The 24,851-nt window shown below is 42.7% G+C and overlaps 1 protein-coding gene across 8 annotated transcripts in view; it reads left to right on the top strand.

The window, feature by feature from the left end:
- TMEM178A (transmembrane protein 178A) overlaps positions 1-24,851 on the top strand; it is a 273,146-nt gene that overhangs the window by 230,167 nt on the left and 18,128 nt on the right. For 2 of the 8 annotated variants that reach the window (XM_021088341.1, XM_021088343.1), the window contains exon 2: positions 2,721-2,789. The exons of 5 other annotated variants lie outside the window; for them this stretch is intronic. In XM_021088341.1, the coding sequence (XP_020944000.1) occupies positions 2,721-2,789 (69 nt within the window). Of the gene's footprint in view, positions 1-2,720; positions 2,790-3,260; positions 4,902-24,851 lie in introns of those variants that run through there. One more of the 8 variants, XM_021088346.1, reaches the window with a different exon arrangement.

Genomic DNA, 24,851 nt, shown 5'->3' with positions numbered 1-24,851 from the left:
TTGACTGATAAAGGATAGATAAACAAGGGAAAAACAGAAGTTATTAACATGGGTGTCATGCATATGGAGCCCTCAGAGATGGGTCACTCAAAATGATGGTTTGAACTTGGGTTTATATGGCATCTTAGAGAGTGACAAGGCAAAGGAAAAGGACTTTGAGTTTCTAGGGCTGACATGGTGTGCAAAGGCAAACATAAGGAGAAACTTATGATAGGTAAGGGCTAGTATTAGTAAGGCTTGTTATGCAGATCCCACTGGTACTTTCTCTGGCTGAGAAGGGTCTAGAGTTATCTCTGGTGATTAACTTCTCTTCTTCCTGATAGAAAAAAGGAGGGGCACCTTTACAAATTTATTTTTTGTTTTTAGGCCCGTAAGAGAAGGGCAGAGAACTCCTTATATCTGCTTCTTCTCAATTGCCTCCAGCTCAAAATAATTCTTAAGCCAAAGTGGCACATTTTGGGGTGGTATATTTTGCTATTCTTTTTTTTCTTTTTGTCTTTTTGCTTTTCCTAGGGCTGCTCTCGTGGCATATGGAGGTTCCCAGGCTAGGGATCAAATGGGAGCTGTAGCCACCGGCCACAGTCACAGCCACAGCAACGCGGGATCCAAGCCGTGTCTGCAACCTACACCACAGCTCACGGCAACGCAGGATCCTTAACCCACTGAGCAAGGCCAGGGATCAAATATTTTGCTATTCTTCACGGGTATATGGAAGCACCCTGAAAACCCTGTGCTTTGCTTTTGGAAGAGCTGTTTGTGACTCTTTAACCTCTAGTAACCCAGACTTTGCATGGTTGTTTTTAAGGAGGCTTACTCATTATTGCAGTTAAAAAAAAAATGGAATGTAAAATGTTCAAAATTGCATGTTTTAGGGGATTTCGATGCACTCTGTGGTCCGATAGTGCAATTGTCATAAATTTAATACACATCGGATTAATGAGGTTGGTGCTGTCACAAACCCAGAAGGCCACCTGAGGAAGTGGTTGTTTGGCAACATATGTTTCTGAATTTGAGGAGTGGGATGGAGGGAGGGTATGCTGAGATGAAGCCCAGGCATCTGGGCGGGAATGTTCAAGTCAGACCACACCTGGGCACTTTACTTTTCCTGATGGAATTGCTATGCTTCCCTTGGACCTCTCATTTGAAACGGAGAAGCCTATTTATTAAAGCTTGATACACCTCTTAGAGAAGGAATTACAAAGCAAGAAAACAATCTGAACTATTACAGATGGGCTGAGCTAGCAGGATTTTAGCACAGAAGCCTTAAAAGATGCTGTTGAGCCACAAGGTATGTGGGAGGACATATATTTGGACTACCAGATTGCATGCCAATTTGTAGGTTCAAAAAGAAAAAAAGTAAATGAGGAGGCAGGAAAGAGAGGAGAGCAGAAAGGAGCAAATGAACAATTATTTGGTGGATCTCTGGGGGAACCATCTCTCTGGGATCTTATTTCTTGAATTATCTATGAGGTTCATTTATCTTTTTAAAATACATATCACATCTTTCTTTTGATTAAAAATCACTGTCTGATGGATTCCCCAATAAGTTAAAAATAGACTGACCAAATGCTCCAGCAATTCCACTCCTAGGAATATACCCTAGAATGGAAAACAGGGACTCAAACAAAAACTCATACATGAACATTCATAGCAGCACTGTTCACAGTAGCCAAAAGGTGGATGCAACCCCAGTATGCATGAGGTGAGCTGTTCATGAACAGATAATAAATGGTCTGTATCTATATAATAGAATTATTGCCCACATCCATTAAAAGGAATGAAGTATTGATACATGCTACAACATGGATGAACTGTGAAAACATTATGCTAAGGGAAAGAAGCCAGACACAGACGGGAAAGAATGGTGTGATTCCATTTATGTGAAATCCAGAATAAGCCAATCCATTGAGACAGAACTCAAGGAGGAAGGAATGCGGAGGGACCATTTCATGGATATAGGGTTGTCTTGTGGGTTGATAGAAATGTTCAGGAGTTAGGTCATGGGAATGGTTGTGCCGTGTATAAATGAAAAAGAATTGCACACTTTCAGACGAGATCAGGCATGTTGGGGGTGGTATGGCCGTAGACGGAATTGCACACTGTCAAATAGTTAATGTGCTCAAAATGAAACGAAACCCAAACAAAAATCTCTGATGGTTTTGTGTTGCCCACATCTACAAGTCCAGACTTCTTAGGAGGTCGTAATAAAGCCTTTATGCTATGGCTCCAACTCCCTTTCTGGTTATGAAATATAGAATCAGGCTCTACCAGACCATTTGTTCTTCCCTCAGCATGTGTGCCCTTCGCTCTGTGTCCTTTAGGAGCTTCTTTCCTCTGCCTGAAATACCACTGCCTCTCATCCATCTGAGCACTCTTCCTTGAAAGCCTCCTAGTGCCGTTGTTATTTCCTCTCTAGATGTCCTTGACTCTCCCCTTAGCCTCTCATTACCTGTGGAATTAATTGCTTTATTAGTTAGGACCCCAGTGTGCTTTGTACATAGCTCTATTATAGTACTTTCTACATGGTACTGTGGTTTGTTTCCTTGCCCATGTTACCCTCTACCTTAAGGTCAGGGACAGATGCCACCCAGATCAGTATCTGGCACATGGCGATCTTCCCATAGAATAGCTGTTGACAAAATTGCACTGGATTGATTCAAATTACCATTGTATCTGGTCCATTCTTTTTTGCTCATTCCAGTGTTTCTCATTCAATTCAGGGGCAAGGAGAAGAGAGAATTATTCTAAGCTTTCAAAGACCAGGACGCTAATACGTCAAAGAAGACAAGGTATTTGGCATTTTTAAAAAAGCAGTAATAGTATATGTTTATTAAAAAAAAGCATTTATGGGTGCTTTTATTTTCCAAGTATTCAAAAAGTCAGTGTAAAATTAACAGGATGCTTCTTTATGGAGGATTTTCCTCATAAAATGTTCTTAATCCTTAACAAAAGGATTACATTATTACTGCCATTTTCTTGTCATTGTGCTTATATCCCACAGGGAGTCCCTACCTTCAAGGAACTGTTCCTTTGTCTCTCTTCTCACGCAGGACTTAGTTGGGTGGTTTTTCAAATAGGAACTCAGTAGATGGATAGTGTTTTCCCAAGTTTATTCCAAGTTTTTTCTTGTACAGTTTTGTAATTTTTTTTTTCCATTTTTATGGCTGCACTTGTGGCACATGGACGTTCCCAGGCCAGGGATTGAATCTGAGCTATAGCTGCCACCTAGACCAGATCCTTAGCCCACTGCACTGGGCCAGGGATCAAACCTGCACCTCCACAGTGGCCCAAGCCACTGAGTCAAATTCTTAACCCATTGCACCACAGCAGGAACTCCTCCTTGTACAGGTTTGGCTTATTACATATTCTGTTTTTCAGTAAAACTCTTGCAAGTCCAATGACACAGTTCCTTTTAGCAGAAAGCTGGAATGAGTCACGGAAAGCTCTTGGTGGCAGCCCTTCATCAGGCTCTTCACTGAGCTGTTCTGATGCTGTGTCATCCGTCCTGTGTGCTGAAAAAAGCCTGGAGGACCGTGTGGGGTTCGAGAGTGCTTTTTCGGCCTCTCCAAGCTGTGATAGCTCTCCAAGAGACCGGTGGCTTTTCTGGTGTGCTGAAATGATCTCCCTCTCAGCAAGCTTATTTCCCAGTTTATTGAGGTGACAGGAGTCAGGTGACTTGGGGCACCTTCTTCCCTCTGCTGTTAACTAGATATGTGACCTTGGACAAGTCACCTCACCTCAGCAGATCTTCATTTTCTCATTTGTAAATATAGAGGTTGGATTGGTGTAACCTGCTGGGTCTCTTGTAGCCTTAACTGGCTGTAATTATAGGATGCCCAGAAAACAGCAGCTTAATTAACTCAGCAAAGTGTAAGGCTGGAAAAAGGTCAGTTCTCTCTAGAAGCAGGTAAGCATTAGGACCTGCTTACCTTTTTCTCTTTTCAGTGGTTCACCACATGTCTCTCCTTTGCTCTTTTGAATGTGACATGCTTTCTTATTGCTAATTTTCTTTTTCATTTCCTGAGGGTTTCATAGGAGGAAGCGGGACTTTCTATATTATTCCAGGAATTCGCTTCTGTGGGAGCAGTGTTTGCCATTTGGTTGGAAGGACTTAACTGTATAATTTTTTTCTTCTTAGGTAATTTCACAAGGAATTGGTAATAGTAAGTTATATCTGATTTTAGGAACTGAAGTTAGAGTTTATAATAGAGAGCGAAAAAGGAGTCCTCTTTAGAAAATTGCACGGGATAATTTAAATTTTGCCTTACTTGCTCATTTTAAATTTCTCTGAAGAAGTTTTGCAAGAATTTGATGAAAGAAAAAAATCACATACTGTTTTTTTCTTCACAGGAAAAAAACTCCTCCTTTTATTCCTTTTTTTGCTTCACGAGAGTATTTAATACTCATAATCCATGTGAAGGCAAAGAAAAATCTACGGTTATCTATTATGATTCATTTTGTTCAAAAGTTTTAGAGATGCGTTTTCTGAATTTAATAATGCACTGTGTTAAATGCCTGGAAGTTATTTTTGATCACTTTAATTCACATTATGAATCTTGATTATTCAGTTGTTTTTTTCCCCCACATGATATTTTAGGTGGCTTAACACATATTATAATTGGCATAATAGTTCATTTCACTGAAAGCCCTATTCAAAACATTCGAGCATGATATGACTTTCCTTGACCCCGAATTTTCTCCTTTATGTAGATGAAAGGATGTGCCCAGGTAGACCTCTTTAGCTGTCCATGGCGGTGATTATAATGGCAGATCTGCTGCGCAACTTTGGATGCTTGATTGGACCAGTTGTTTTTCCTGAAATCCTTCCACACAGCACAGAGATGAGGTAGAGGAGCCCAAACATGTGCTTCATTCCCAGGCTGGTTCCTCTGAGAGACAATGTGAGTTCCAGAAGTCAGCATGGATATGGTCTTAGCTGCGGAGTGTACCACCTGACCTTTGCCCCATCCTAAGCATCCTGGTCATTTGGAAGACTCAGACGGTTATCTAAGAGAGAGAGAAACAAACAAACAAACAAACAAAAACCCGTTCAAAACAAGTAAGCAAAACTGCACTGAATGGTGATGGGGAAGATGGGGAGAGGCCATTCCATGAAGAATGAAAGTCATCACAGCAACGGTCTCAATGTTAGTCTCTTGATTTGGGAATATATTTCTTAGAATGTTTCTTCATTCTTTTGGAATTTTGTTTGTTTGTTTCCCCTTACAAACAGTCCCACTAGGAAGAGTCTTATAAAATCCATGGGAGATTATGAACTAGGAAACTGAAATTACTCTGTCGAAGCCATATGATATTCATGGAATTCGTAAGAAAAGGCATCTTAATTTAACACAGCAAATTCCTTCCACGTAACTCAAAGCAGTTTTAACATAGAGAAAAAGGAGACACGTTTTCTGACTAAGCGTATGTGATTGAGGGGAATAGCACTGGGCCTGCTGCTCATACCATTTGTTTATAAGGAGGGCAAGGTGTCCAGGTGGAGGGTGGGGGTGATGAGCAGCCCTGGGAACTGGGAGTGACAGGCCTGGTCCTGGCTTTTCTGCCGCCTGGGGGACCTCTGCAAGTCATTTAAGCCTCTCTAGATCTCAGTTTTGCATTTTAAATGTTGGACTCCACGATTTCAAAGAGTTTTCCAAATTATTACATTTTAGGATTTGTTTAGAGGATCGGGAAGGAAAGAGGGAGTTTTCTAGATAGCTAAAAACCTACCTTTCTGTGCCTCAAAAGCTTGTTCTTATCCAATTGGATGGATTATACTTATTCAATCATTATGCACATCTCTGCCTTCAGAAAGAGTGCTAAATTTCACTTTTGCTGAATGACTCAAGGTTGTCATTATGAACTGTGATGTAATACCCAGGTGCCCTTGAGGAATAGAGAGAGGTGTGTGGAACTATGTGCCTCAGAGCTGAACAACGCAGTATATTATCCTTTTCACAAAAATGATTGTGCCAGTTCTGATTTTTTTTATGCTTGCTGCTTTCCTAAATATCATTTTCTCCTCTTTCTGTTGTCTGTTCCCTTTTGTATTGCTGCTTCTAATGGGTTAGGAACAGGGGGTCGTGGATGAAGCAAATTGGAATTAGGTCAGAAGTTAGGGCAAGTAATCTCTAGGTGATGTTTCAGGAGGCACCCCTGAGAATGAAGATTTGGGGACTTCTTCAGGTAGTGACATCCCTGAGGTCTTTGGGGTGTTCTGTGTGGCTATAAGCGACCCTTGGAAAAGTTCAGTACCAAGGTGTCTGGCACTTCCTATTTATGGGATGATGTTAGCTTTGCAGCCATCCTCCTTCGAGGAGAGAATAGAATGAGAGCTGAGAAGGAATGACCTGGCCCAAGGGACACCAAGAGGGCCCAGAAATAGAAAAGGATCACCTTAGGGGAAGATGTGCAGGTGATTGACAGGCAGGGCCAGGTCTCATTTGCAGGGCATCCCACTCAGTCATCCTGTTCACAGCCTTGGCTTGCCAGCCGTTCTCCACCATGACGGCCTATCGCTGCCTTCTTTAGATAAAGCAGATACAGGGGATTGGCAGTGGCAAGGCTGAGTTAGGACCCGTGCATGCTGACCTTCCAGTTAATTGTTCTTCTGTCCATCCTCAAGATCATTTGCGGGTAGATCAAGAAAATGTAAATTTGTTATTCACTTCCTGTGTGATTACGGTAACTGCTGCTCTATTAGCTCGAAAAATACAGAGTCCTCCAGCACAGCATAAACTTGGCCGCTGACTCATTTGCACTTTAATCTGCAAGTTTAGCAATTTGGGGAAGCCTCCTACCTCCTCCATCCTCCCTCTCCATGGTCTCACCTCTCCCATGCAACAAAGCCAAGAGAATTCTTTTAGCCTCTTGGATCCATATTAAAAAATACCACTGGGTTTCTCTAAGGTTTTCTGAGATAGATACATAGATAGATACAAAGAAGGAAAGAAATAGGCATCACATGGACAGGTCTCCCAAGGGGCTCTCTTCACTGTGTTTTCTGGGGGCTTGTGGAAGAAAGGCAGTCAAGCCTGGTTCTATCTTGGGACCACAGCTCCCTGCCCAGGAGGGGGGTGGGAGCTCATCCTAAGCAGCGGGGAGCCAGGAAGGTCTGATATCTGTAGCTGTGGCTTCATCCAGGGTTGTGTTTATGGAACTCCTGGGGGTGCAGGAGGTACGAGGAACAGCCATGAGATGATCATTTGTTAGAGAAAGGAACTGTAAGTGCCACCCCTCTGGGCATGGGGGTTAAATGTGCCACCATTGCATGTCACTAGTGTCAGCCTTTTCCTGTCTTTTAACACCATTGGGAAGGATGAGGATGGGCACAGTGCGGGAGCCACTTCTGCTTTCTTTCCTGCGGAGGCTGGCCCCTCCTCATATCTAGAAAAATACTGTCATAATCATACTCAAGTGTCAGGAACTACAGTCTCTGTGTCAGGAACTACAGTCTTTGTAGCAGTGTAGCCTGCAGCCTTATTTATCCACAGCTTTGGATTGACTGCTTTATTGACGTGGGCTGATAATCATGCAGTCTGTTGGGCTGGTTCTAATTATTTTGGCTATCTTAATTATTGGATTGTGCATGATCTGTTCTGTTCAAATCATTTCTCAGCAAGAAGAATCGACCCGGCTCAAGAGTACACACATCTACCTAGTTCCTATCTGCTTCGGCCTCCCAGCCCTTTGTGTCATGTTAAATGAATCATTTTGCTTCCCTGTTTTTCATTTTCCTCTCTGTGAACACAGAATGATATTTATCTTGTGGCTTAAGATTTAGGGTCACTAAATGTCAGGCACTTGTGAAATGTAAATTGTTGCTATCCGCTTGCTAGGACCCTTCATGCTGACTCCATGTCATTGACATCTTTATTTCTTTCTAATCATGAGCTTTCATAAACACACGCTCATTATAGAAAATGCAAAAAACTGCAAAGAAGAAAACAAAGATCAACTGTTATCCTGCGACTTTGTTATCTAATCCTGTTAAACGTTTGATTTCTTTCATCCAGTCTTTGTGCAATATATATCCAAAGACATATATGAGATAATATGATACATACTGCCTTGTATTCGGCATGAAGCCATAAGGATTTTCCAACTTTAATTGTTTTTAATATCTGCAGAGTATTTTAATGTGTGCATGCATAGCCTTCTAGGTAACTAATCTGCCTGTCTCTCCCCACATCCCTTTTTCTGTCCTCCTGATGCCATCATCTACCAGAAATAAAACTCGATCCTATCACTTGTCTGCTTAAACCCGTCTGTGGCTCCTGATAACTTGCTGGATGAGGACTTACAGTGGGGGAAGGAGGTCTTCCTGCCTGGTCTCTGCCAGCCTCCCTCTTAGCTCTTTATTTCTCATCACGCTCCATCTCACTCTTTACGCTCCAACTTCCTGTCCTGTCTGTCCCTGGAAACACTCCTTACCTCCATTTCTTCTCTTTTGCTATTCTTCTGTCTGGAATGCTCATTCCCATCTCTAAGGCCACCACCCTTGTGACCTGGCAGACTCTGGCTCCATTTTATTTTATTTGATTTTTTTTTCGTTTTAGGGCCATACTCGTGGCATATGGTTCCCAGGCTAGGGCTCTAATTGGAGCTACAGCTGCCAGCCTACACCATAGCCACAGCAATGCAGGATCTGAGCCGAGTCTGTGACCTACACCACAGCTCATGGCAATGCTGGATCCCATCCCACTGAGCGAGGCCAGGGATGGAACCTGCAACCTCATGGTTCCTAGGTAGATTTGTTTCTGCTGCGCCACGACAGGAAGTCCATGGCTCTGTTTTAAAATTCACTCCGGAAGCTCTTCTCTGTCTTTTCCGCGTTGGGAACCTATTTCCCTGGGCAGTTCTGTAGTGACCTGCTTGTATCTGTGTCACTTAGATGACTCTGGGCCCTCTCCAGTCCATTTTCCATGCTAGGATAAGAGAGGCAAGTGTTTTCTGGCTGATTTGTTTTCAAACTAATTCTGATCATTGATTCTCATCATTTGCCGTCTGTGATGGCTACCACTGAGGCCAAGCTTTGATCCACCTTCAGGCTCTCTGTGATCTAGCCCCCACCCTCCTTTCTAGCATCTTCCTCCCTGACACCTCCTCAGCCTCTGCACCCCAGTCTGAGATGCCTTCTTCTACCCAAGCGCTGGTACACGCCTTTCCTTCTGCTCCACGAAGATAATCCTGCTCATTGGACTCTTGGACCCTCAGCCTTCCTGGACTCCTCACATTTCCATCAGCACTCAGGTACCCTCTCCTATGGTCTTGGCACTGTGTGCTTCTCCTATAGGTCAGACTTGTAATTTTGCATCTATGTGTGCTATTATTAGACTTTAAGCTCTTGGAGGGTAGACTTGTGTTTGTTTTCAGTTTATAAGTAGGATTGGACTGGGGGGAGATCACAAGGTCCGATAGCTGAGGTTAGAAAAGCCCTCAGCAGGAGTTCCTGTTGTGGCTCAGCAGTAATGCAGGCATAGGCTGGCAGGCAGTTCCAACTTGACCCCTAGCCTGGCAATTTCCATTTGTCACAGGTTCAGCCCTAAAAAGACCAAAAAAAAAAAAAAAAAAAAAAAAGGAAGGAAGAAGGAGAGGAGGGAGGGAGGAAATAAAGGAAGGAAAGGAGAAAGAAAGGAAGAAAGAGAAGCCCTCAACAAATCGAGCTGGAGAAGACCAAGTTAGTTCAATGTCACCAAGTGGGGCAATGCAGGAGGCGTGGATTAGAGGTGATCCTGCATTGAAAGTACCCATTCTCCCTGGAAGAGCCTATGAAATTGACATTATCAGCCTCATTTTAACTAAGACTCAGAGATTTTCATAAAGGTTACAGGAGTGGGGCCATAATTTAATGTTAAGCCAACCTTGGGGAGAGGGGGCCGTGCGGAATGAAGAACATGCTGGTCCAGGCTGTCCAGTGGGAGGTGATGGGCCTCCTGGTGTGTGGTGGTGGAGCTCCACATGTTTGCTTGTGTCTCAGGATGCATTTGGGCAGCTGACTGGCTCATTGTAAGATTTTAAACCAAGCCAGGAAGTGAAGCGTTGCAGCCAGAAGCAGGCAGCATGGTGGGGACTGATTTTCTCTCAGCACATCCGTGTTCCTGAGAACTCCTGGTGTTCTCTGAGGCCTTTTGCCCGTTAAAAGTAAGGGCGGCTGCTGACCAGGGTGTCAGGGTCCTCAGAAGGCACTGTGCTAAATTGTGACCAAGAAGTCACCAGGTGCTTGGACCTGAGAAGATTCACATTCTTATGAGCCCTGCAGGGCAACCGATGTGGCCTCTCTGGCCTCTCTGTCTCTAGTCCAGGACCTTTTTTTTTTTTTTTTTTTTTTTTTTTTGGCTTTTTTGGCTTTTTCGGTTTTTAGGGCTGCAGATGTGGCATATGGAAGTTCCCAAGATAGGGGTCAAATCAGAGATATAGCTGCTGGCCTATGCCACAGCCACAGCAACAGGATCCAAGCTGCATCAGTGACTACACCACAGCTCACAGCAGTACCAGATCCTTAACCCGCTGAGCAAGGCCAGGGATCGAACCTGCGTCCTCACGGATAGTAGTCAGGTTTGTTACCGATGAGCCACAATGGGAACTCCAAGTCCAGGTCTTTTAAAGTTACCCTCAGAGGAGGCTGGGGATGGTGGATGCCCTGGAGCACTGGCTATCTATCCCCAGGCTTTGAAAACTAAAGACAAAAGGGAAGTCTCTGTGAAAGAGAATAATCCATAAAAGATGTTGCCAGAGAGTTTTAAAAACATTTCTTCCGAAATTTCTTAAATTAGGTTTTTCTTTTAATTACCTAGTTATCCTTCAGAAACTTGGAACAGTCCCACTCCTTATCAACATATTCCTTGTCAATTATGCACAGGCTCAGGCTTATGGTGCCGAGGGTGATGCTTAAGTCCGAGGCAGCTGGAAGTTTTTCCCCTTGGGTGGCGGGGAGTGATAGGAATGCTAATGGACTGTAGCTCTGGGCGAGCTGGCAGCTAAAGGAGAGGCCTCACTGAGCACAGGGCTGGGGGGGCGGTGCGGGGGGGGCTGGGTGGAGAGCCGATGAGAGGCTTCTTGCCTGCCTGCTGACCCACCTAGATGAATGGGGGCTTGGGGTTAGCCTTTAATTTTTGTGATTCTGATAAACGCTGCCTACTTCCCTGGATTCTTAGCACCGTATCCTCAAATAGCTGATTGAAATGATGCTTAGCAAAACTGCCTAATGGCACTCCCCGCCACCCCCCCACCCCAGCCCAGTTGTCTATGCCATTCTGCTGCTTGATGTAAAATTAGGGCTGGAAATATTTTGTGGGTAAAGTGTGGGCTGAAATGTGGCGGTGTGTGTGTGTTTGCGTGAACTCAATAGGTGCAATGAGAACAATAGTAAATAAGGTACAGCCCGTGGACTATAGGCACCTTACCTCATCCTGTCCTTGTCCTCAGACAAGGACTTGTGAGGACTAGACGTGATAAGCACAGGTGGAAAACTGAGAATTGCCACCCTCCTTCCTGCCATCATTGGAACTGGACCAGAAGTGCATTTGTGTTGCAGGCTTAAGCAGCTGAGTGTTGTTTCAACTGCTTGAACTTTGTGGGTAGGAGGGTAGTTCTGGTAGGAAGAAGGATGGGGGCTTTAGTTTAGACTGTGTGACTGGGGAGTGGACCCCCTTTCCCCCCACATACAGGTTCCTGTAGGAGGAGACAGTTCCACTTGGCCAAGGGGGCACTTTAGGTATGAATCTCCCATACCCCCCGCATCTGGGAACTGTGGGTGAGTCTGGGGCCCTGGGGTGGAGCCTTTGCCCCAGATGACTGTCCCGTCCTTCCCACACTTTCCACTCTCTCCCTAGCTACTCCTGTGCCACCTCTGTTTTCCCTCTGCCTTGGTCAGGGGTTTAGGCACCTGAAAACCTGCTCTGCAAGCAGGGAAAGAAATCTTTGTCTGCAGCGCTTGGACAGTGGTTTCCTCCAGTCTTTGCTTTTGCTTGCCTGTGGGTAGAGGGCAGTGTGACAGCAAAGGGGATGGAAATATACAAATTAATATTAAGATAAAAGCAATGCCGCGTGTCCATCCATACCTGCCTGCTCTGTCCTTGTCCACGTAAAAGAACTAATTAGGCATAATCCAATGTCGTCATAGTGACTCTCATCTGACAGTCTGGTTAGATACGTAAGAGCTTGTTTTGGAAGCAGATGCACATTCAGTGCCAGCTCTGTCCCTTGTTAGCTGTGGGACTTCAGGCAGGTTATTTAACCTCTCTGAGCCTCAGTTTCCTCTCCTGTAAAACAGAATTTATCTCATGGGGAAAATGTGGGTAAAGCTTTTGGCATAGAGCCTGGCACATAGCAAGCCCTTGGTAAATTATCATCACTGCTAGTTACGTGGCTGAAGGCAGGTCCCTTAAGTGTTCTGTGTCTTATTTGCAAAGGGGGCAGGATATCTGTCTTATGTAACTTACAAGGGTGCATGACAAGGCTCTTTGAATACAGCATCACAGGCTATATAATAAATAAAAGCATGATTATCATTTTCTTATACCTACAATAAAGCAATTCTGGTTAGTCTCAAAAGTGTGCTTCTCTGGCTGCAGATTTATGTCGTGATTTAGAGATGCCCACGGAGCTGTCGGAGGAGCCAGAACACATGGGGAATGGTGGTAAAGGCTGCTGAAGACAGAGGGCCCTGCCCTGATTTTCATCTTCCCACCACTGCTGCAAGTGGCTTTGAGCTTTGGCTTCTTCTGTCACAAGGTTCTTACCACTGGAAGGTGGTAAATGCTATCCTCAGCTCTTACTGGGTGAATCCTTGATAATTCAGCCAATTTGGAGATTTCTTGCTCCTTTGCTTCTTGTCCCTGCTACCTACCAGGCCACCTAACTAGGAGAGGGTAGGCTGAGGAAGTAAAAGCAAGTGAAGTTCAAACTTGTTAGTTTTGCGTAATCATTGCTTAGCCTTTTTTTTTTTTTTTTCCCCTGTTTTTTTGGCCACCCCATGGCATATTGAGTTCCTGGGCCAGGGATCAGCTCCTAGCCACAGTTGCGACCTTTGCCACAACTGCTGCAATGCCAGATCATTTAACCTACTGTGCTGGGCTGGGTTTCCAACCTGCGTCCTGGTGCTGCAGAGTCCCTGCCAATCCCATTGCGCCACAGTGGGAACTCCAATCATTGCTTAGCCTTGATCATTACTTAGGAAATGTTGAAAATATTATTTAGGAGTTCCCGTCGTGGCGCAGTGGTTAATGAATCCGACTAGGAACCACGAGGTTTCGGGTTTGATCCCTGCTCTTGCTCAGTGGGTTAACGATCTGTTGTTGCTGTGAGCTGTGGTGTAGGTCACAGTCGCGGCTCGGATCCAGCGTTGCTGTGCTGTGGTGTAGGCCGGCGGCTATAGCTCCGTTTAGACCCCTAGCCTGGGAACCTCCATATGCCGTGGGAGTGGCCCAAGAAATGGCAAAAAGACAAAAAGACAAAAAAAAAAAAATTATTATTTAAAAGCAGTTTATGTTGTTTTTTGAAATTGATTGCAATCATCTATTAAAGCCCAGGAATACAACTCTATCAATGCTAAGCCAATGAGAGGACAGCTTTCTCCTTCAGATCCCAAAGGCGGGCTTTAAAGGAACTCCTAGTTTCCATCTATCTTGATGTGTATCTGTGACACATCCCATCATAAATCCAGCAGCCCATCTGGTGAAGGGGACACGAGAACATTGTTCACGGGAGCAAATGTGTTTAGACTTTTTCACAGTCTGAGCAGAGCCATTGCCCTTGTCTTCATTTTCATAAATCAGCTATCCCAAACATTGCTGTCCTCTTTGCCATGTGTGGTGGCCATTAGTCAATTCAGTTTGATCCAAGCCTTATTTGCATGAAGGAGACAAACTTCTGAAAGGGTAGCTCAATATGAAGGGTTCTATCAAGGCACCTGGAAGGGGCCCATAGTGCATTGTTTTTAAGGAGAATTTGCCCTGGCACACCCCCAGCCAACTCTAAAACAGGCAGCCTTTCTCCAGCAAGTTGCTCTTTTCTGAGTGGTTGGGAAAATTGCTAAAGTCGTCAATATTTATAGGTCATCATGTGGCAGATGGGAGGTCGCTCCCTCTCTCTGTCTCTCCCTCCCTTCCCCCATTTCAGAGTTGTGGCTTAGTTTCACTGTATTAGTTTTCAGTTTTTGTGGAACCATATTCTAGATTCAGAAAGTCAGTCCTCCATCTAAAAGGCACTTGCTAAAATAAATGTTTGGTGAACAAAGGAGTAAAATGAGTAAAATAAATGATAACATGACTGACTTTTGATGGCAAAAGGTAGTGGCCACTAATTTTTTCCAAAATGCTGGAGAGGAAGATGAACTCACTGTAGTCCCTCAGGTCCGGCCTCACACTTTACTGGTCCCTGCTTATGAAGGGGACAGGAGGAGAGGGGGAGGATGGACACTGGCCTTTATTAAGCATCAACTACAGACTAAACCTGTTAGGACGCTTTATATATATGATCTCATTCGATCCTCATGAGGATTCTGTGATACTGTATTAACTCTATTTTATAAATGACAAAGTGGAGGCTCAGAGTGGTCCAGTTTATTGTTCTAATTCATGTAGCTGGTTGCCAAGCCAATATTCTAGTTTGTATTCTGTTTAAAATTTTTATTTCTTTTTATTTTAAAAATTATTATTATTATTATTATTATTATTATTGCCTTTTAGGACCACACCTGCAGTATATAGAGCTGTGCTGCAGGCCTGTGCCACAGTCACAGCAATGCCAAATCCAAGCTGCCTCTGTGACCTACACCGCAGCTTGTGATATTGCAGGATCCTTAACCCACTGAGCAAGGCCAGGGATCAAACTGTATCCTCATGGATATTAGTCGCGTTCTTAACCCGTTGAACCACAACAGGAACTCCCTAGTTTGTCCTCTTGCATGCTGCTTCTTATGTGCCCATCTTAAATGCACAAAAAACCTAATATTCCCAAGTTTCTCTCAATATTTAGAGTACACAGTTTTGATTTTTTGATTAAAAAAATTATATTCATTGATGTTCACATGAATGGCAAAGCCATGAGGACTGGAGAAGGAAGAAAGCTTTTAGGTCTGCTTCCCACACTGACTGTTTGGATGCCTTCCTGAGTCCAGGGGATTTTAATGTCAAGTGTGAATTAACAGCAGCTTGAAACCCATGTACTAGTAAGATGGTTTTTGTCCAGACTGTACTGATCTCTCTGAGGTCAGCATGTTGGGACCAGAGCAAGTGTAACTAGAAGTGACTGTTGGCCTGTCCCCATAACACAGTATCCCCTGTGGAAGGGGAAACAGCAGGTTATGTGGTGGTCCTGTGTCCCCAGAGTTGGTGGCTGTATTTGGTTTCACATGAGATGGGGCTGAGGGAACAAGGCATGGGATGGGGTATTGGTTGATGTGTCTGCCCTCTCTCCAGTGGCAAAATCATTTCCCCCTTTCCCACATTGGCAACTTGGAGATGGAGAAAAGAGAATAGGACCTGCCTTCACATTTTGGTTCTCCTGTCTCCTGCTGGAAAGGGGAGGTGCAGGGAAGAAGAGAACAGGGAAGGAGAGAGAGGTGGAGTTGTGCCCAGCTGGGCTGAGATCCCCTGTAAACCAAGTAAAGCCACATCCTCTCTCCAGCCTCTAATCATCAGTCCCTACCCCACCAGCTACATCACTGACTGGGCACCATGATGGTTCTAAGAACCTGAGAATCCTTGGTTTGAAAACTTTAAATATTTTATTACTTTTTGTTGTAGACACGGAAACATAACTAAATTAAAGGGAATTTAAATTTTAATTCAGTCAACTAGTCATCATCCACTAACCTAACCTGATGACAGTTTCTACCTTTGCATAGGATCAAGCCTGTTTGAACAGTATTATTTTTGGATTTTTCCACCGTCAGTTTTTTTTTTCCAATTTCTTGTGCTGATATTCACTATTCTGCGATAGGTTGAATCCATCAGACATGCCATTGAACCCTCCTTCTTTGGCCCCCAGAAACCATGTGTTTACAGTTCAACGAAGTCACCTGAGTCTTGCCTATAAGGAATAGTCTGGTTGTCTGGGTTTGTTCAGGTAAATAAAGAAGTAGAAATAGTATAACAATAATAATAATGATAATAATAATTACACTAATAGTATTATATAAGTATTATATATTGAATCCTCCTGTGAGATAGATGGACTATTACTGTCTATACATTACAGCTGAAGAAACTGATGCCCAGAGAGGTTAAGTAACTGGCCAAGAGCACACAGTTAATCAGACTCTGCTGAAGCCAGAATGCAAATCCAGACTGTCTTGCTCCAAAGAGAATATAGAGTGAATACAGCTATAACTTTATGCTTCTAAGAAGTTGATTCTTCATTAATAATACAAAGTAATTATAGTAGAACAAACTCGTATGTTGTAGAGAGAGAATGTAAGCAAAGAATAACATTCATACCTTTTAGGCACTTGCTCTTAGTTGCTTTTGTTTTCACTGGAGTCTTACTCATTTTCATCTGGAACTCTCCTCTCTCCTGTACAGAAGCCACCAACCACATGAGACTACTGAGCTTGAAATGAGACTCATCTGAAAAGAGAGATGCCGTAAGGGGAAAACACACCAGGTTTCAAAGACTTGGTGTGAAAAAAAAGCTTGTGAAATACCTCATTAATAAATTTCAGAATCTTAATTTCATGTTAAATTAAAAATCTGAAAATTAATGCCACTTGTTTATTTCTGTAGTATGACTATTAGAAAATTTAAAATTATGTCACTTGCTTTCTGTTTCCACTGGACAGTGCCACTCTTGATTTACTGATTTTCTATCTCTCTCCTTTCAATTCTGGAGACTTCATGATGGCTTTGCCCTTCAGGACTGGTTTTGGTCATTTCGGGGTTCAAAGTCAGCTACTTTTTATAGTAAAGCTCCTAAGCTTACTGTACTTATTTTTTTATGTATATATATAAGCGAGGGCTTTTCAGACTCATTCAAGGAAGTGATGAGGAAAACCTTTTCTTTTGTCTACTCCCTCTGAAATTAAACCTCTCAGACAAGAACCACCCTGCCCTGAGACCCCACAATTGGTCTTTCTTTTTAAACTGGGATGTGTGCAGGCAGAGCTGATGGGGAAAGAGGTCTTCATATTTCTACCATGGGCCAGTTGTGGAACTCCAAGGTGCCTTTGAAATGTTCTAGGAAATAGTGCAGACTATTCACTGACCCTTTTGTCTGCCGGAAGACCTGAAGCATCAGTTAGACTCTGGTTGTCCGCACCTGTGGCTGATGTACCTCTTAAATGTCATGGACTCAGAATGAAGTCACAGCCTTGGCTCTTAAGGAACTTGGGATGTTCGGGGGGAGGCAGACTTGCTGATCTATTAGGAAACAATAAAGGCTGAGTAATTAGAGCCAGATTGTGTGGCTCATTTCTAACATCAGAATAAAATGAGAGAAGAGAGTGAGCTGCATGGCTTTTTGAATGAAGCCTGTGGGCCTGGAGGGCTTGTTAAGTTTTGGATTGTTTTAAGGTGAAGGCTGTAGGTGTAGGAAGAAATGGGCATGACACTGCCAGGGACACATCTGGGAGGGGTAGCCCCTAGGGACCCGTCACAGGTAAATATAAGTGAGCTGGGGGCCAGGGATAGATGATAGTGGCCCAGAGCCTGGGTTTTATTCAGGGGGAAGCTGCTGGCATGTTCTCAAAAGGGGCGAGCAGAGCTGGATGGTATAAACCCCAGGCTGACTGCTCTCAGGGAACACTAGAGATTTTCTCATCTTCTGTTTGCCCAAGTGTGGAAGTTGATACCTTGGAACAGCAGGAAAGCTATTTGATAAACAATTATGTAGCACCTACTTTATGCCAGGCACCTTATTATTTTAAATAAATACGTAATTCTAAAATAAATACTTTGGGGGAGTTCCTGTGGTGGCTCAGCAGTTAATGAACCTGACTATTATCCATGAGGATGTGGGTTCAATCCCTGGCCTTGATCAGTGGGTTAAGGATCCAGCATTGCGTGAGCTGTGGTGTAGGTCGAAGACGTGGCTTGGATCCCGTGTTGCTGTGGCTGAGGTGTACGCCGGCAGTTGCAGCTCCAACTGGACCCCTAGACTGGGAACCTTTATATGCCATGGGTATGTCCCTTAGAAAAATAAATAAAATTAAAAAAAATAAAATAAATATATCAGAGGTTCTGTTGTGGCTAAGAACTGACTAGTGTCCTTGAGGATGTGGGTTGGATCCCTGGCCTTAGTCAATGGGTTAAGGATCCAGCATTACTGCAAGCTGCGGTACAGGTCTCATATGTGGCTTGGATCCCACTTTGCTGTGGTTGTGGCTAGGCCTGAAGCTGCAGCTCTGTTTTGACCCCAGCCAGGGAACTTCCCTAGGCCACAACTGACACCCTAAAAAGAAAAAGAAAAAAAAAGTGCAGTGTTCCATGATGTCAGGTAAAGGGGTGTCCCGCTTCCAGTTACCAATTCAAAGAAATGTACTAAGTTCATGATTCTGTAAAAGGCGGGTAGATACAGCCCAAATCTTAAAGGTGCTCATATTCTGCATTGCATATGGGCAACTGAGGCTCCAGAGGCCCCAGATCGTCACACTGCAGATTTATCTAAGAGCAGGGTGGGGGTGGGGGGGATGGTGGAAAAAGAGAGGCAAGGAGGCCAGTTGGCCAGCTGTTTAGGAGTGAAGTGAAGACTCTTTAGTAGGAGTCTTGAGGGGTGGTGAGAATGGAGAGGAAACATGAGGGCCACTGTTCAGACTGTTGTTCAGGCAGTTTCATGTGTCTATTTTATCTTCAGGGATCTTCGATGCCTATTTAGAGTTCAGACTCCTAGCCTGTGGCAATGGTTCTGTTGGTGAATGTGGGCAGTTGCCGAGAGATAACTCATAATCCAGTGCTGCCATGTATTGAGTGCTCAGAGCGGGCCACATCCTGTGCTACATCTCTTTCTTTCCTCACAATAACCCCCTAAGGTATCTGCCATTATTCCCTCCTCTTGTATAGATTAGGGAACTGAGGCTCAGAGAGGTTAAGTAACTTGCCAAAAGTCACGCATCTGGGCTTCCAATCCAAGCCTGGCTGACTGCAAGGCCTTTAGCCATGGCATAGACTCATCGTTGATGGATTCTAACAACTCTTTACAGCCTCTTCTGCTCTTTCTCACTTTTCTCCCTCATTTAACCTTGAGTGTGGGTTTCTGTAACTTAGCATTTGATTCATTTCTCTAAGCAACAGAAACAACAGAAGTTCGCCAGTCCAGGCACCCCATTTTTAACCCCTGTGCAAGCCATCTTTATATATCTTATTCTGTGGTTTATATCATCGTTAAAGTGACTTTCCTTGGCCCTTTAAGAAGCTAATTAATCACTAAATATAGACCACAAGTTGTCCCCCTCCACCCCCCGCGTGTCTCTTCCCCCCATTGCGTGATGCCATCTGGTGCTGTGAGCTCATGCCTTTTGTGTTCCTTTTCTGAGAGCCAGACTCGCTCAACCCCGGAAAGCCAGTTCATTTCCAAGTTCACAGGCATGGCTTTGGAAAGATTTGAATCTCATGCCTCCTTGTGGATTCTCACAGCATCACTCCCAAACAGAACCTCGCATGGAACTTCTGTTACATACATTACTGCCGTCTGTATATATACGTATTCTTGTCTTTTGACCAAAAGGACTTCATTTGTCTCGGGCAAGCCATCCAGGGACTACAAGTCTTTTCCTGTGTGATTTTTGTCAAGCTTTCCTTTGTCAGTTTTATGTGCGTACTGTAGGAAGCCAACACTTAATAATAGACTTTTCGAATCTGTTTGACTTTCTGCTGTGGCAGTGGAACAAGTGCTTAAGAATAAGGAAATGAAACAGCTAACGGCAGGACTCTGACACTACTGCTGATCTGTCCTTTACACCATCTTTCTCTTCTAATTCTGCCTGAAGGCTCTAATCACTTTGCAAGGGAGTGGAGCTCCAGGGCTGTAAAGCAATTTTCTTCTTTTTTTTCCCCCACAAACTCAAGGGAGATGCCGTGGGTTCACCACCAGATTCCCAGTCTTTGGGATTTGGGGGTCAATGCTTGTTACCTTCCAGTCCAGACCTTGGCATTCTCCCCACCTCTTTTTTCTTCTCATTTCAGAGTTCTTGGCCATTTAAATTTAGCCTGGGAGCCTAGTGCGGAAGGAAAGGTAATTGGGTGATGTGTGCACAGCTTACCTCATTCCTGGCACATGTGGGGCTCTCCTGGGGGAGCAGGAGAGCACTGGGCTGGCTGCCTGCCTCCTTTCTGCTACTCTTCTCTGCCCACTGGGATCAGGGCTGTTCCCAGCAAGGGGCAGAGGAGGAGATGGGCTCTGAGAATATTAGCAATAATGTAAAAGGGACCACACATTTCCCTAGCACAGGAGTTGGTCTGCGTCCGAGAGAAGAATTTCTCCCCAGTCCATACCCCATCTCAGCCCATCTGAGATGCAGGTAGGACAAAGCCACTGAGTCAGCCATGAACCAGTCCAGTATTTAACATGTACTGAAGAACATGGATAATTACAGGCAGAAACCTCAATTAGGTATCAGCTTTGTTTCCAAAAGAGCATATGTTTGTACTAAACTGAAAAAATTTGTTTTTCACTTCAAACTGACAGTTCATTTTATAACTGCTGTTCTCACTACCCACAGAATAAAATGCAGTTCTGAAAGATTAAGGATCTCTAAATTTCCTGAGTGAGCATTATGTAAAGTTTGGGTAATAGCATATGTGTTGAAGTTTGGTTATTACTTTGCACTGTGGGCTTGGGCTAGTTACTTAGCCTCTCTGAACTTCAGATTTTTTCTACCTACCTAATTCCATTAGCTAATAAGACCTATTTTTATATCCAGCTCATAGGGGATTTTGGTGAGAATCAAAAGGATTTGTCAAATGCTTTTTTAATGCATCTGTGAGATGATTTTGTGGTTTTTGTGCTTTAGTCTATCAATAAGGTATATTATATTAATTCATCTTCATATCTTGAATCAGCCTTACATTCCTGGCATAATTCTCATTTGGTCATGATGTACAATACTTTACATATGTTCCTGAATTCAGATTGCTAGTACTTTTTTGAGGACTTCTGAATACATATTCATAAAAAATATTTTCTAATATTCTTTTCTTATGATGCCTTTGTGTTTTTTTGGATCAGAACATTACTGGCCTCATATAGTGACTTGGGAATTGTTTTATCCTCTTCTATTTTTTTTTTTTTGAAAAGTTTTTGAAACATTGTTAATTTAAAATTCACCAGTGAAGCCATCTGGTCCTGGACTTTTCTTTATGGAAAATTTTTTTACAAGTTAATTGCTAACTCAGGCTCTTTAAGGGATATAGCTCTAGTCACCTGTTCTATTTCTTCTTGAGTCAGTTTTGGTAGTTTGTATCTTTCCAGGAAGTTCTCATTTAACCCATATTATCTATTGTTGGCATATAATTTTTTCATACTCTTCTTATTCAATTTTTTATTTCTATAAGATTGTTAATAATGTCTTCTGTTTCATTCCTGATTTTAATAACTTGAGTCTTTTTTTATCTTAAATGGTCTAGATAAAGATTTGCCAATTTTATTAATATTTTCAAAGAACCAATTTTTGGTTTTGTTTATTTTTTTTTATTTTTCTAGTCTCTACTTCATTTATTTCCACTTTAATTATGTAATCTCCTTCTACTTTGGGCTTAGTTTGTTCCTTTTTTTTGTATTTGGGTGGAAAGTCAGGCTAGATTTGATTTAAAAATTTCTCTTTTAGGAGTTCCCGTCGTGGTGCAGTGGTTAACGAATCTGACTAGGAACCATGAGGTTGCAGGTTCGGTCCCTGCCCTTGCTCAGTGGGTTAACGATCCGGCGTTGCCGTGAGCTGTGGTGTAGGTTGCAGACTCGGATCCCGTGTTGCTGTGGCTCTGGCGTAGGCCGGTGGCTATGGCTCCAATTCGACCCCTAGCCTGGGAACCTCCATATGCCGCAGGGGCAGCCCAAGAAATAGCAAAAAGACAAAAAAAAAAAAATTTCTCTTTTAGTGTAAACTTACAGCATTTACAGTCATCAATTTCCCTCTAATCACTGCTTTAGCTGTATCCCATAAATTTTGATATACTGTGATTTTGTTTTCATTAATCTCAAAGTGTTTTTAAATTTTCCTTGTGATTTCTTTTTTTTTTGACTCATTGGTTGTTTAGAAGCATACTTTGGGAGTTACCTAATTTCCACAAATTTCTGAATTCCATATTTCCTTCAGTTATTATTTCTAATTTCATTATATGTGGTCAAAGAACATACTTTGTATGACTTTATTTTAAATGTACTGAGATTTGTTTTATTGCCTAACATGTGGGATCTTGGAGAGTGTTCTACATGCACTTGGAAAGAGTGTGTATTCTGTTATTTAGTGGAGTCCTCTATAGGTGTCTGTTTTGTTTCGTTGATTTGTGGTGGTGTTCAAGTCTTCTGTTTCCTTGCTGACCTTCTGTCTAGTTGTTCTGGCATTAACGAAAGTGAAGTACTGACGTCTCCATATATTGCTGTTAAATGGTCTCTTTCTCTTTTCAGATCTGTCAGTTTTTGCTTCTTGTATTTTGGGGGCTCTTTTGGTAAGTGGGTATATGTTTTTAGCTGTTACATCTTTTTAGTGGATTGACCCTTTTATCATTATAAAATGTCTTTATTTGCCTCTCGTAACAATTTTCAATTTTATCTTAAAGTCTATTTTGTTTCATAATAGTATAGCCATTTCATCTCTCTTTTATGCCTGTTTGCATGGTATGTATCTTGTTCCATCCTTTTATTTCCAACCTACTTGTATCTTTGAATCTGAAGTATGTCGGACATCATATAGTTGCATCGTGCTGTTTTTTTCAGTCATAGTCTGCTTTCAATTGGAGTGTTTTGTCTATTTACATTTAATGTAATTCCATTTAAATGTTTATCTATGTTGTAACATTACAAATCTCCTTTGTTTCTTCATGTGGATTCAGTTACTGCCCTTTTGTTTCAGAAGGAGTCCCTTTATAATTTCTTGTAGATCTGGTCTGCTGGTGACAAAGTCTCTCAGTTTTTGTTTAACTAGAAATGTCTTATTTTTTTTTTCTTCATTTCTGAAGCATAACTTTGCTGCATATAGAATTCTTGGTTAATAATCTTTCTTTTCAGTGCTTTGAATATGTCATTCCACTTCCTCTGGCCTCCATATTTTCTTTTTCTTTCTCTCCAGGGCCACACCTGTGGCATATGGAAGTTCCCGGCTAGGGGTCCAACTGGAGCTGCAGCTACAGGCGTATTCCACAGCTCTGGTAACCCACTGAGTGAGGTCAGGGATCAGACCTACATCCCCACGAATAGTATGTCAGGTTCTTATCCTCCTGAGCCACAAAGGGAACTCCACGGCCTCCATGTTTCCTGATGAGAAATCAGCTTCTAATCTTTTGAGGAGCCCTTATACATGACTCATTGCTTTTTTTCTTGCTGTTTTATTTTTTGTCTTTTTTCTTTTGTTTTTCTTTTTTAGGGCCACACCTGTGGCATATGGAGGTTCCCAGGCTAGGGGTCAAATTGGAGCTGCAGCCACTGGCCTATGCCACAGCCATAGCAATGCCAGATCTGAGCTGCATCTATGACCTACACCACAGCCCATGGCAACACTGGATCCTTAACCCACTGAGCCAGGCCAGGGATCAAACCTTCGTCCTCATGGTTACTAGTCAGGTTTGTTCCCACTGAGCCATGATGGGAACTCCATTCTTGCTCTTTTCAAGATTCTCTATCTTTGGCTTTCAACAGTTTGATGATGATGTGTCTGGATATGGATTTCTTTGTGTTTAACCTATTTTTAGTTCATCAAACTACTTAGATATGTAGATTCATGTTTTTCATCAAATTTGTGTAGATTCAAGTTTTTGACAATTATTTCTTAAATATTCTTTTTGTCACCTTTTCTCTATCCTTCCTGTGATTCCAATTACACTTATGTTGGTGTGGTTGATGGTGTCTTACTGCTATCTGAGGCTCTATTCATTTTATTCTTTTTCCTTTTTTTTCCCCTCAGACTGGATGATCTCAGTTGATCTGTTTTCAAGTTTGCTGGTTCTTTCTTCTGCCTGCTCAAAATTCTCTTGAGCCCCTCTAATAAATTTTAAAATTTCAGTCATTATAGTTTTCTACTTCGTAACTTCTATATATTTTTTTCTTTTTTCCTTTCACACTTTCTATCACTTTATTGGTATTCTGTATTTGGTGAGACATCATTGTCATACTTGCCTTTAGTTCCTTGGACATGGTTTCTTTTAGCTCTTTGAACATATTTCAAACAGCTGATTTAAAATCTTTGTTCCGTGAGTTCAGTGTCTCAGCTTCATCCGTGATAATTTCTATTGACTGGCATTTCCCCCATCATATTTGAACCACATGTTCTTTTTTTTTTTCTGTGTATGTTTTGTATTTTTTAATTGAAAATTAGGCATTTGAAAAAAAAAATCAAAACTACCACGAGGTACCACCTCCCACCAGTCAGAATAGCCATCACTAATAAATCCACAATAACAAATGCTGGAGAGGGTGTAGAGAAAAGGGAACCCTCCTGCACTGTTGATAGGAATGTAAATTGGTACAACTACTATGGAAAACAGTAAGGAGGTACCTCAGAAAACTATACATAGAACTACCATATGACCCAGCAATCCCAGTCTTGGGCATATATCTGGACAAAACTTTCCTTGAAAAAGACACACCCACCCACATGTTCATTGCAGCACTATTCACAATAGCCAAGACATGGAAACAACCTAAATGTCCATCAACAGATGATTGGATTAAGAATATGGATATATATACACAATGGGATACAACTC

This window comes from Sus scrofa, chromosome 3 (assembly GCF_000003025.6).
Source record: "Sus scrofa isolate TJ Tabasco breed Duroc chromosome 3, Sscrofa11.1, whole genome shotgun sequence".
NCBI classification, from domain to species: Eukaryota; Metazoa; Chordata; class Mammalia; order Artiodactyla; family Suidae; genus Sus; species Sus scrofa.
Note: the sequence above shows the minus strand (reverse complement) of the source record. Positions and strands in the feature narration are given on the sequence as shown.